The 13,388-nt window shown below is 34.7% G+C and overlaps 2 protein-coding genes across 2 annotated transcripts in view; one reads left to right on the top strand and one right to left on the bottom strand.

Moving 5' to 3' along the window:
* LOC112565119 overlaps positions 1–1,169 on the bottom strand; it is a 21,065-nt gene extending 19,896 nt beyond the window's left edge. Inside the window, exon 1 of the mRNA XM_025240420.1 lies at positions 1,029–1,169. The gene's annotated coding sequence lies outside the window, so the exon portion shown is untranslated. The remainder of the gene's footprint in view (positions 1–1,028) is intronic.
* Positions 1–13,388, top strand: part of LOC112565123 (major facilitator superfamily domain-containing protein 10-like) — a 13,727-nt gene extending 339 nt beyond the window's left edge. The window contains 13 exon segments of the mRNA XM_025240425.1: positions 2,494–2,694; positions 2,977–3,073; positions 3,468–3,571; positions 3,840–3,998; positions 4,356–4,544; positions 4,820–4,910; positions 5,109–5,220; positions 6,275–6,291; positions 6,294–6,329; positions 6,704–6,756; positions 7,183–7,273; positions 7,457–7,594; positions 8,562–13,388. Coding sequence (XP_025096210.1) covers positions 2,506–2,694; positions 2,977–3,073; positions 3,468–3,571; positions 3,840–3,998; positions 4,356–4,544; positions 4,820–4,910; positions 5,109–5,220; positions 6,275–6,291; positions 6,294–6,329; positions 6,704–6,756; positions 7,183–7,273; positions 7,457–7,594; positions 8,562–8,662 — 1,377 coding nt within the window. The 5' untranslated portion in view covers positions 2,494–2,505 and the 3' untranslated portion in view covers positions 8,663–13,388.

The following is a 13,388-nucleotide window of genomic DNA, read 5'->3' as shown; positions in this document are numbered from 1 at the left end:
AATGTATTCTGTCACTTGTATTATGTAGATAATTTTTTAAAGTTTTTATGCATAATATGACAATGGCATGTGTCACATGAGCCACTCTGATATCGTACGGATTTTGTTTGCTGTCAGCACTTTTAAGTGTTCTTGCAAACACTCCTATTTCATTTTTTTAAAAGTAAACGATTTTATTAGATTTTTTCTGATAATGTGGCGCATGGATACATGTGCATGACTGAGTGAGAAATAATGCATTACGTGCCCAAGGCGGTTTGTAAAACTACATAGAATATGCACACACACAAAAACTTGTGACATTTGGGGGGTTTGGGTAGGGGATGGGGCTTATATATAACTTCTTGTGCAGACATGCGAACTAAAATACCTAAACGATAATTAGAGATGGTACTGGACCACACTCAGACCGATGAATGGTTCACACCACGAACTTGTATTATGCACGGCACTGTAGACGAGAGCGTGCAACTTGTATATCACCACGGGCATGTATACAATTTAAGTTCGAGGTGTCACGATTGTTCTGAAATGGAAATAGACACTGCATACTACATGGACAACCGAAATTACATTTTTAATCTACAAAATGTCAGAATTGCAGAAAACTGTGATTTATATTAATATGGAGCCACGATAAAAGAGGTTTCACTCAAACTAGATGTGTTATATTATCACAAAAACATTCTTTTGAAGTCGGGCTCACACAAAGCCCTTTACTGACCGCAGGAGAGAGAGCAAGGTGTGCAACCAACCATGCAGTGTACGTGACACGCATGAAAAAAAAATTCTTTTGAATTCTGGGTCAGTTTTTCCATCTACTTTTCGGTTTGATTAAGAAGGGCATGCTTAGTCACTGAACAACTCATATGTATTCACGAGGAAGAGGCAAACGATAATTTTTTTTAAAGTGTAATTTTAAAGTGTCAACAATTAATTATAAGCGAAAAATATAGAGAACTGTCGATTATATATATATATGGCCAACACACACACATATGCACGTTGAAAGAGAAGCAAAGACTTACCCAGGTCAATCAACCACGATAAAAGAGACAACTTCAAAATTCATTTATTTTGTGTCCACATCATCTCGATGTTGATGTGGTCAAATTGACCATTCACCGAGCCAACAGAGTTGTAGCAAGCAAGAATACTGTCCAGTAGCTTGCGAGAACGTGTTTCGTGACTCGCTAAGTGGGATGGGCCTCCGATGAACTGGTAGATAATGAAACAAGGGCTAGGTATCCTGATTGACAGAAGCAAGAGCTGATTCTAATTGTTCCCGACAAGGGCTTTGGATTACTTCTGGCCCAAGGACGTACGTGGCTTCTAAGTTTTAAGCATTGAGGTATGTTAGTATTTTGCGGTGTCACCATATGTGTATGCTATATCAATCTGCAAACTAATGCAGCGTATTGATGAATAATGCCGATCGGTATCTCAAGATTATGCTTGGACTGCTATTTCTTTTTTGTATTTGGCGCGTGTCATGAATGCGATCAATCAATGACGATACGTCACAGAAATCATAGTTAATGTAGGTGATCATGCCTGTGAACCTAAATACCACGAAAATATTCAGAAGAAATTAGCAGTGTTCATTTGAGTACAGCTTCATGAACAGCTCACTCTGAACGGTCCATGCATTCGAGGACTGCATAATTATAATCTGACTGCATTCGATCATTTACTATATAATATCAATCATATGTCATCGTGATTACTGTTAATATTCAACTGCTGAGTGTACCCAGATCAGAGTGATTGACGCTGTACCGTTCATAAGTTTAAGTCGTGAAAATGCATCACATAATTCTTTGCAACTGCATTTTGAAAAGAAGCATAAACCTCATTTTCACTATGTCATATGATTCATTTTTATGGCGATGCCTTAATTTTAGTATGCAAAGAAAGCTTTGGATTGCCTGCTTTCAATGACATTAGAAAAAACACATTTTTGTGAATAACTAAAACATCGATCTTGTTAACCTGCCAGCAACTTAGAAGTTAATGTTTTGGTTAGCCCTAATTAAATAGTCTGAGTTATAACAGCAAAAAAAAAAAAATTAGGCAAGTTACATTTCAGTTTGGCTTAGCACATTAATATTCTTTGCAACTGCTTTTAGAAGATGAGTGATAAAGATAAGCATTCCAGTTTCCTTAACTTTTTGAATATGGATCATAAGTAATTTTAATTGCTTAATTAATTTGAGAACCTCTTTTTTTTCCTGTCTTGCATTTAGTGTGATTTTCAGAAAACGTCACCAAATTACAGTTAAAATTTTTATCTAAACATTTTGCACACAGTGAGAAGTAAATGTGAATGTAAACTTTTGCATGGTCTGCATTATGCTCCTGATCTTATGAGTTTTATACAGTTTCTAATCCAGAAAAATGTGGTCTTAAGCCTTGTATGCTTGCTGGTATACACCAATGGTTATTGTTATGGTATATAAATGTTATCATTGTCTATGTTTGTGTCATGAGCAGTCCGCTGATAACATGGCAGCACCAACACAGAAGCCCAAGAGTGATGTCAAAAAAGAGAAGAATGCCACTTCAGCAGAGGAAAAGATGATGAACAGGACTTTCTACATCATTTTTATTTCTCTTGTCATTGATCTTTTGGCTTTCACAGTCATTTTGCCTCTGCTCCCATCGCTGTTGGACCATTATGGCAGCAGTGACACAGTAAGTTAATTATTAGTGTTATAAGCAAGATGGACCTAAACTGTTTTATTTATACATAGACGCATGCATTTGTATATATGCCTACACATTCTCTTTCACAAACACACTACTTTTAGCATGACACTTCCTGCAACATTCTTTTATAGTGTTCATCACTTTGCTAACAGAAGAACACTAGCAGGAGAAAGGGAAAAAGAATTTTATATATCTATTGAAAATCAACTGTGTACTGTCACTTGCACTGATCACAGATTCTGGTGATGATTTTGTTTTGTTTTGCAGCAAGGTCTCTATACATTCATGAAAAGTTTCATTGGCAGCTTCAGAGAATTTGTTGGAGCACCTGATACGCCCAAATGGAATTCTGTTCTTTTTGGTGGTAAGAATGTATATCATTGTTCTTCTATTATAAGGGCTTGTTATTTAATATTTAAACTTTGAAAGAATTGGTCATTGACAAGTATTGTTTGCTTCTCATTCCTCTTGGTGAAGGCAGTAATAGGCTGGTAATTATGTATTTTAGATAGCTTCAGGATGCATTACATTTATTTTAACCCATACATATACATGCACATAGATGTACATTTGTGCATGCACATATGCACACATATGCCAAGACAAAAGTGAGCACTCATGCATTATATGTTGCTTGTTTATATCCTGTCTGGCTGGTGTATTCTTGTAGCAGTTGTTTTAAAAATGCCTGGAAGTTTTAATCAGTATAAAAAAGTTGTTATAAGTGTTGACCTAATGATATGTAATTTATTTCCTAGGTATTATTGGCTCTTTATTTTCCTTTCTGCAATTCCTGTCCACTCCTATTATTGGTGCAGCTTCAGATGTCTATGGGAGGCGTCCTGTTATGCTACTTTGCATGGTAGGTATGACATCTTTAGAATGAAAAAAGAAATCTGCAAACAAGAGACTTTCTCTCGTCCATCATTCTGTCCTTTGATCTTTCTTTATTTGTGGACTGCTATGAGTACTTACAATCAATGGACTCTTGAGAAAGACAACAGACATATTCCATGCTGTGCACTTTTGTTATATTTAATTTTATTATGTTTTATAGCAAGCTAAAGGTGGAATGATGAGATCTTGTTGCATTAAATTTTGTTTTGATGTTTATCAATTTTTTTTTATAGGTTGGAATTGCATTGTCATACGTTGTGTGGATGCTGTCAAGCAATTTCACTCTGTTTGTCCTTGCTCGTGTTATTGGAGGCATCAGCAAAGGAAACATCAGTCTCAGCACTGCCATAGTAACAGATGTTTCCACACCAGAAAAGCGAGGCAGGGGAATGGTACAAGATATTTTGTGCTATAAAATACTTATTCAAAAAAATTATAAAGTATATTTGCAAAAAGAACTTTTCCTTTCATTTCTTCACTTTTTAGGGAATTTGTAGATGTATGCATGCATTTTTGTATGAATACTTGGGTATGCATGCACTGTGTAGATAAGTCTGTTGGTTTTGGGGTTTTTTGGGGGTTTTGTTTTTGTATTTGTATTTTTGAGGGTGGGTTTTTTTTAACATATGTATTTGATAGTGCAGTGGGATGTAGGTGTTTTCAAAAATGAAAGTTTTTGGTGTGATTAAATTTAGCATTACAAGATATTAGATGTTTTCTTTTTCACATTATTTTTCTTTTTTTTTCAGGCACTGGTTGGCATTGCATTTTCCATTGGTTTTGTTTTTGGACCTACAATTGGAGCGATATTTTCATTTATTGACAAAGAAAGTGATCAGTTTTATGTTCTTCCTGCCATCTTTTGCATTGTGCTTGCGGTTGCAGATATTTTATTTCTCTTTATGTTCCTGCAAGAAACACTGCCAGAGAGCAAACGAGTAAGTATCCACTCAAAATGGGAATTATACATATTAACTATACATATAATTAAGCATACATATCTTTAAAAAGGTTTTATCATTATTTTATAAATTTAAATTGAAACACATATCATTTGGCAACAGGACAGCAAAACTAAGAAATCAAAGAAATTAATACACACAAAAAATAAAGGATACATATATACTTTATTAACAAGAAAAGATTGATGATTGTTTTTGCATAAAAATTAACCTTTGGTTTTAATCTTTAAATGTTGTTCCTTGTGTTTCAGTCAAAAACATCAGTTCTTGCCAGCTCTTTTGAACTTATCAATCCAATATCTTTATTCCAATTTGCAAGTGTGAAGAACATTCCTAATTCTGGTAAGCATTGATTTTGGGACTACTATATACCTGTCAGGTACATCCAATCTCAAATTTACTCCAGCCTGCTTTTGTCTCTCTGGGTCTCTTTTTGTTTGCTTTTGCTGTTTTGGTTTTAGGCTTTTTTTTTGAGGGGAGAAGAGAGATTTTGAGTTATAAAGAGCATTTTATTACTAAGATTGCTTTTTTATTTTGCAGACAAACAAATGGTACAAGGCTTAGGAGGTGTCTACTTTTTGTATCTCTTTATATACTCAGGAATGGAATTTACATTGCCATTCTTGATGCACAACAGATTCAATTATAACAGGTAATTTACAGACAAAGAAAAATGAAGTGTTTGTATCCCTGTATGTACATATACAAGCAATCTAGCATGCTATCTGGTGTATGCATATGTATTTTGCTAGTATGAGTACTATCTGAAATTGCCCTTGTGGCTAAATAAAGTTCTGTTTTATTGCACGTTGATCTCATTGACTTCACCAGAGCTAGAACATACTGAGAAAGACTGCCGTAGAGATTGAATATAGAAGTGATGTAGTAAACTGACTAGAGGAAAAAGTTGGGTCTAGTCTAGGTTTTTCTTTTTTTCCCTGCATAAATAGAGCTAATACAGCAATGAAGGCTATCAAGGAGATCACTGTATAGCATACTAAACCAGCAGAGCTACTTTGTATTAATGCAGTAGCAATTTAAAGAATTAGTATATTTAGTACACTACAGTTTTGGAGAAGGTATTAGCATTTGATGTGATAGAACATTTCTATTTCTCCTGTAACTCTCTGTAGCCCTATTACTGTACTTTCTGGTCATTTAAAAAAACTATATGTATATCTGTTCCCACCTACCCAGGGACAGTCCGGTGGTACAACAGTTAGTGCCTGTCACCAATACAGTGAGGGTTGGCTGTCCTGTGTTCAGCTCTTGTCCTGGGCTCAGTGTTCTTTCTCTGCATGTGGCATGGCTGGCTGCCTTGCTGTGATATAGCCTTAGTTGCTGGCTCCATATAAAACACCAATTTCCCCTCCACCTTTCGTTTTCATGCATCATCAAATTAGCCCATGTAATTTGGCTGTCTTTAATATGCAGACCATTACATCACAAATCTACAAGTCTAAACCAGGAAAAATTGTATATGTTGGATATGTGCAACCATCTATGATGTTAACTACTATAGGCTTGTATGAGGATGAACTTCTGGACTTCACATTATCATAGCTTGAAGCCCTCAAATAGATGGGTTTCACTGAAAATTGGCTTTATATTATGTTTTCAAACATTATTTATTCTAATTGATTTCAAACAGTGATTTTTGTTGGCCTTTTTCTGGGTTTTTTATTTGTTCTCATATTATGTTACAGCATGCAACAAGGAAAGATGTTTTCTTTATTGGAACTCTAATGGCTTTAATACAGGGTAAGAGACACTATGACTTTTTAATAAACTATAATACTTTTTTGTTTAAGTTCAGAAAATTGGATGACTTATTGAAGTTGTAGATTTGAAAATTATGACTTAAGGATAAGGTTTATTTTCCTTGCTCACAGTTCTGCGATAAATCGGATTACAAATGAATAGAGGACAAAAAAAATCTAATAACAGAGAGCTCACAGTTCTAAGGATTTGGTTTAATGTCTTGTCTGATTTTTTTTTTTTAATTTACTTTTTTCCAGCAATATTTAAGAAATGTTATTATGATATTTTTTGCTTTTATTAACACTTTGTTGCTTATCATTACCTGGTTCTGAAAAGAAATCATGAAGATGAAAGTGTGTCCTACCCTATTTCAGGAGGTTATGTTCGGCGTGTGAAACAAGGGAAAGAGACCAGAGTTGTTGCTCAGGTATAGCTGTGTGCTAAATCATTTTTATTTACCCGTCTGGTACATCTATTCCAATTCATTGCAGTCTCCCTCTTTTGGTTCCTATATCACCTATCTTCTGCTTAATATTTGTGAGATGTGTCTGTATGGATACCTTACTAAAACAGGAAGATAAACTTGGTTAAAATTAACCATTTAAAGATAAAATGCATCTCTAAGAGAGCATGTTAGTGTAGACTCCAGGGTAACCACAGAGTGTCCACAGTTCACTGAGACACTTTTTGTTGTGTTCTGAAATGAGTCCCTCCCCTTTTAAAATCTTTCCAAGACATTTTCGCGTATTCATGTATATCTTGATACAATATGTGTCTTTCTGGAAATTTGTATTATAGCAATGTGCCTGAATTTGTGCAGTATTTAGCATATTGTTTTTCATTCTTTTTGCAGGGAATTTTTGTATTGATTCCTTCCTTTGTGATAATGGCATTCACCAACAATATCATCTTGATGTACATCGCTTTAGCACTTTTCTCATTAGGTAAGTTTACCAGCAGTTTTCCGAAAACTTTTACTTTACCAGTCATGTACAAATTTAAATGGAAGCCTATGGCAATGTTGGTGTTTCAACATCTTGACTATCATGAGACAGTGCTATTAAGCTAAAATATTTTTAATGTTCTGTTAATCTCCATAACACTGTGCCATTTGTAATACTCTCTAGCTTCAGCAACAGTGGTTCCTTGCCTGACAACTCTGATATCAGTGTATGGAGGTGCTGACCAGAAAGGAAAAGTCATGGGAATTTTTCGGTCTTTAGGGTCATTGGCCCGTGCTACAAGTCCTGTCTTTGCTTCCACAGGTATGCTTTCACTCAATGATCATTTAAAGTGTTAGTAAATAAGTCACCAACTTTATTTATGCCAATGGGCAGTTATAACTTGGGAAGTGTTCTTACAAAATCCTAGAAAAACAGAACAAGTTTAATTTCAAGATAGGATAAGGCAAGAGATACATCATAGAAAAACACAAAACCAGGCAATGTTACTTATAAAACCATTCTCTAGGCCAGACCTGGGCAAACGCCGGCCCACGGGCCGGATCCGGCCCGCCTCCTGTCTCTGACCGGCCCGCCCGCTGGCCGCCCACCAGTAAATATACTATATATACAGTATTGGGTAAAACTGAGTTAACTATATTAGTCCGGCCCTCTAGAACCATCCCAGTTTCTCATCCGGCCCTCTAGAACCATTCCAGTTTCTCATCCGGCCCCTTGGGAAAATTAATTGCCCACCCCTGCTCTAGGCACACCTACAACATCACACACCCACGTAACACACACTACTGATGATTGAGGTGTTTAAAAACTATTTCCAACTGAACAGCACAGAAATTCAAGACATCCCGTTATCCCATCTGGCCCCTGCACCTTATTAATCTTAACCTGCTTCAACAGTTCAATCATACAAATGAGAAATTGTATCAAAATAATTTTGCCTAGTATCACAGAATTAACTCAAGGTAATGTAAGAAGAAACAACATGTCAATTAATCCAGAAATTATGAAAAACATATAATTTTAATGCAAGATCAGCAATGTTCTCTCTTTGCAGTGGTACACACAATGTGCTGGTGTAAAAAGTAAATGTTCATTTCATTCTAGACAAAACAGCATTGATCAGATAAAATCTGCCAAGCAGTGTTCTAGAAATTCACATTTTGACACCAGTCCCTTATTTGCCTAATTCTGTACTGAAGACGAAATAAATAATAATGAAAACAAATTTCATAAACAAAATATTTTATCATATTTCTTGATATTGTTTCAGTATATTGGTGCTTTGGAGCAGAGGCATGCTACCTTTCAGGCAGTCTTCTAATGGTGATACCATTACTACTTGCTGCTCAGCAAAGGAAACAAAAAGCTTGAGAAGTCTGTTCACATTAAAATCAGTAAGATTGGGATGCAAATGTTCCAATGCCAAAGTCTGTCTTTGTTCTATGGGTATTTATGGAATTGATAAAAAGAAGTATTTGGTAGACAGATGATTTGGTTGGTTTTTTTTTTTCTAAAACATAGACTGTAAGCAACCAACTTACCGGGCTGTTTGGAAGGTAGTCTTTTACCTGCTTACTTCTGTTTCCATATGGAGAATTTTTTATGGGCTGTTTTTTGGTGTTTTTTTTTAATTTACAGCTATTCATATTAAGTATCAAATGGCTTTTGTACATATATCAGATATTTGAAATATTTTTGGATGGAAAATATTTTATAACCACCATACAAATATGGATTTTTTAATCTCAAAAATTATTTTACAACATAAAACAGTGTTTTGCTGCTGTAAACTACCTTCAGTGCTTACAGAATTTTTTCTTTTGTATCTATCATGTGGGTGATGGGAATTCAGGAGTTGGTTGGTTAGGTAATTGAGTTTTACACCATGTTAGCCACTAAGGCTATAACACGATGAGAGAAGGTAATGTTAATGTTACATTCAAAGGTTGCAAAATAATAAAACCCAGGGTAATGTATAACAGTGTTTATAATAACAATGAACACAGCATAAAAGCATAATGTAAAAACATAGCCAGCAAGAAGAAATCAGTAACTATTTATAAGGGAGGGTGTTTTTTTTTTAAATGGGAGGGGAGGTGTTGCAGCCACCGAATAGGCCACGAATAAAAGCTGTGGATCAGATTAAAAGTCCTTAAATCTTATAATAAAGTTTTATTGTCTTCAAAAATATTTTGTAAAAATGGCTGCTGCTGGAGTACTCTTGAGTATAGTGAGCTATGAAAAATAAAAACTGCTGGCGTACTCAAGGAAGTCTGGACAGGTAACTAAAATATGTAACACAGTAAAATGTTTAAGACACTATGGGCAGACTGGAGGGGGTTTGCCCTGTAAAAGGTAGGAATGTGCAGCATGGTCTGTCCAACCTTAAGTCTGGCCAATACCACCTCTTCCTGCCATGCAGAATGGCCAGGAGGGAAATTGAGTGGGGTAATTTTCCATTTTTATTATCATTAAATATACATTAAACATGCAGTATATGTCTAATTCATTTTGCTTAAACTAGTCAATAAATGAGTGAGTAATTATCCACAATACAGCTATACTTTATTTCAATAAAGATGGAAAACATAATTTTATATTAGTTCTCTGTCTTTCAACACACCTTTTCTATAATTGAGCAAGCTTCTTTATGCCATCAGAAAAAGAATGTTTAGCAGCAAGTCATATGTAATATGTCACATGTAATATGTCATGCATATGCAAGGTAAGTGTATGTTGGATATATTACACCTCACACAAGTTTATGGAGGGTTTCAACAGTATGAGCAATACATTCATAATTTACAATATATTAATGGCAATAGCATAATACTGGCATTATATCTCACTGGTGAGAGATTTTATTAATAGTCTTTACCTGAGCTTATCATCTGACAGCCATGTTTGCTTTAAGTCACTGCTTTCTTACCTTTGATGTCAGTGGGTGATTATAACAGGAAAAGGAAATTTTTTTAAATAGACAAACTAGACATTGCAGATATTTAGATAACTGGCTACCACATGGAGTCGAAATGATAAAAGTTTACTGTTCACTCAAGCAATTGTGGAATTCAATATGCAATACAAAAATCACTTTCAGGGCTTAGTAAGTAATGCAACATTATGAGTAACATGAAAACATTGTATGAAATAGACCTTGGGTTAGGGAGAAAGTGTTTTGGGTTTTGGAGTACTTAACAATTATTTGTCAGCTCAGACTGACGTACCTTCAAGATGTCTCATGATTTTGATTTTAACCTTATTCTGTTTACTTAAAAATGTTCACTTGTTAACTTGATTTTTTTTATGACATGTATAATGTATACGATGTTTGATTTTTGAAAGTGTACATGTCTAAAATGTTATACTTTTACCAGAAAGAGGAGCATTTTGTACTTGGTACCACAGTAAAACCTCCCTATTACGACATGGATTTTAATCCAAAAAATGGGTCCTGTCTCAGAGGGATCATAGTAGGGAAGTTAACCAGTCTGCTTTCATTCTGCTAACCATGACTTCAAACACTTATAAGTTCAAGTTTATTTAAATGTTGAAATAATGCTCTTAACAACCATATCATCATACATTTTTTGTCCTTTTTGCTTTCACTTGGTCATGCTTATTCTGCCATTGTTAGGCTGTATTGAAGATTAACCAAATGTCTACAGATACATTTAATACAAACCTCCAAACTAAAGAATAATGATGACAAAAGCTTTTTTTTTTTTAATTTAAAATTTTGTTATGTGCCATTGTGTGATTTGTTTTTTAAATGTGTATTGGACTGGGGTTGGGTTTTTTTTAGTATGATGGTAGCTAAGCTCGTGCGAACACTGCATAGCTCTCTTGATAATATTTGACGTTAATATAGCTACTCCTGTCATTGAAGATCAATTAATCTTTTGAATCTGAATGGATTTGACTTTCAGAGTTGAGACAATATGTTAGCTATGACTGGAGTGATATGGTTTAGGTTGAAATTACAGATTACTCATAGAACAAGCAGTCTCTTCCAAAATTTACTTATTTTACCTAACTTCTGCAGAAAATCGTAATCTAGGGTAAGCGGCCTACCAGAAGCAGTCTTTTAAAATGTACTTAATTTTTTCATCATATGTTTGCGAAAAGGTCGTAAGCACAACCTGTCAGTTGTAAGTTGTGGGGGGGTTTATGATGTTTATGTAGCAAAATACATCTGCGAAAAAAATGTGTGGGTCATGAGAGAGGGTTGTAATCTAGAAGGTCTTAAGAAAGAGGTTTTACTGTATTAGTTTATATGGATATTTTACATTATTTGTACAAGTTTTATTCCTCTTATATAGATGGTATTGATAAAAATATTAACTGACCTGATCATTGCTGAAGCTGTAAATGATATAAGTATTTGTGTGCATGTTGATGTAACAATTAACAGCTTCCTTATGTTTACTTTTGGTTGATTTCAAACCAAACAAGCATTGTGGCAAGCATTACTCATGTCAGTCCTTGCATATAACACTGTTTTATGGCACAAGTTTTATGCAATTCCCATAGCGTGTACTACACATCTGGTCATGTTTGTTTTTTATTTTTTTTAATTCCTGGAGAATATGCTCAGATTGTTTGCAAATGACATGGCAATGACACACCTTATTAGTGCAAAGAGGTGAAAATATATTTTGATGATTGTGATATTGCAGCCATCGTGGTGTACTTCAAAATGCCTGCTGTTAAAAATCAAAAGTTATTTTAATTTAGAAATGTTTTATCGCTATAATAATGAGCAACACTTAATGAATTTACCACACTTAATGTACACTATTAACCACACATGCCACATAAGTGATATCTAATGAGCAATGAGGTTACTCAGACTCACTTTTTCCACAAGTTTTTGATGCCGATGTGTTTCACAGAGAAGGACTAAGATATAATTTGATGCAAGCAGAAGCATCCACAGATTATTTATCTGTAGTTCAGAGACATAAAAAAATAACTTTTGATCTCAGAACTCCAATGTTATGTTTTAAACCATTTGTCTTCCAGTATTTTTGTAAAAAAAATGCCTCTGTATACAATGACACCTGCCATTATCAATGCAATACCCTCATAAATAAGGTGAACAGCCTTAAGAAAAACAATAGCAACAATGTGTGACTTATGATGAATGAAATTCTGTTCCTTCCATTCTGCACTGAATGCACTGTGTAGCTGTATCAAGATTATAGGCTCAGCTGGGTGGAAAATATTCTAAAATAAAATGACAGCAAAATTGATTTGTGAATTAAGTTAATATACCTTAGATGGTTCCTCAGAAAAGGGGCAGATTTTTCTTACTTGTGCATGGATTTAAATCTTGGTGCTTGGATTGTCCCAATCTGTGTCCTTCTTTGTTTTCTTATCCTTCTTGCACAATCTTTATTACCTACTACAGTAGTGGCACATGAGGAAACAGAGTGCTTAATCTGAACAAAACTCGAAAAATCAATGTCTTCATTCTGAATCTGAAAGCCTTATCAGTATCAAAACAATATTAAAAAGATGAGGTATCTATTTTTCAAGGTACCAGGTCACAACAGGTTACAAACTAGTGGTAATAACATATCCCAATCAAAATTATGTGTAGCCTACAGAGTTTGATTAAACAAAAACATGATTCACAGCTTGTGTACTCTACTGTGATGTGCATACACAGATAACCACCAGTGGCATAGGAAGATGCTCAGTTTTGTGGGGGCAAACTCCATGTTGGCAGTGAACAATGCTCACATTCTTGCTTCCTCAGTAACTTTTTTTAGGTGGCCTCTGGTTCCTACACCACTGCCTATTGTATCAATTTGTGAACAGTGGCTGAAGCTCACTCCATTAGGTGCTGCATTAAATGGAAAGAACTGATATTTTCTTCTTGATTATATAATATTTTAACTACTGAGACACTGTGATTTTAGTTTGTTAAAAACAGTTGCACAAAGGTAAACAAAAAGAAAAAAGTACAAATTATAAAAAATATAAATTGACTGGTTTAAGGTTTATATTTTCTCATCATTTATCTATATAAAATTTGTTATGAAGTATGTTTTTGAGAACTGGTAAATAAATATTTACTTATGCACTTCAA

This window comes from Pomacea canaliculata, linkage group LG5 (genome assembly GCF_003073045.1).
Source record: "Pomacea canaliculata isolate SZHN2017 linkage group LG5, ASM307304v1, whole genome shotgun sequence".
Lineage (NCBI taxonomy): Eukaryota > Metazoa > Mollusca > Gastropoda > Architaenioglossa > Ampullariidae > Pomacea > Pomacea canaliculata.
This window is presented reverse-complemented; position numbering and strand designations above follow the sequence as displayed.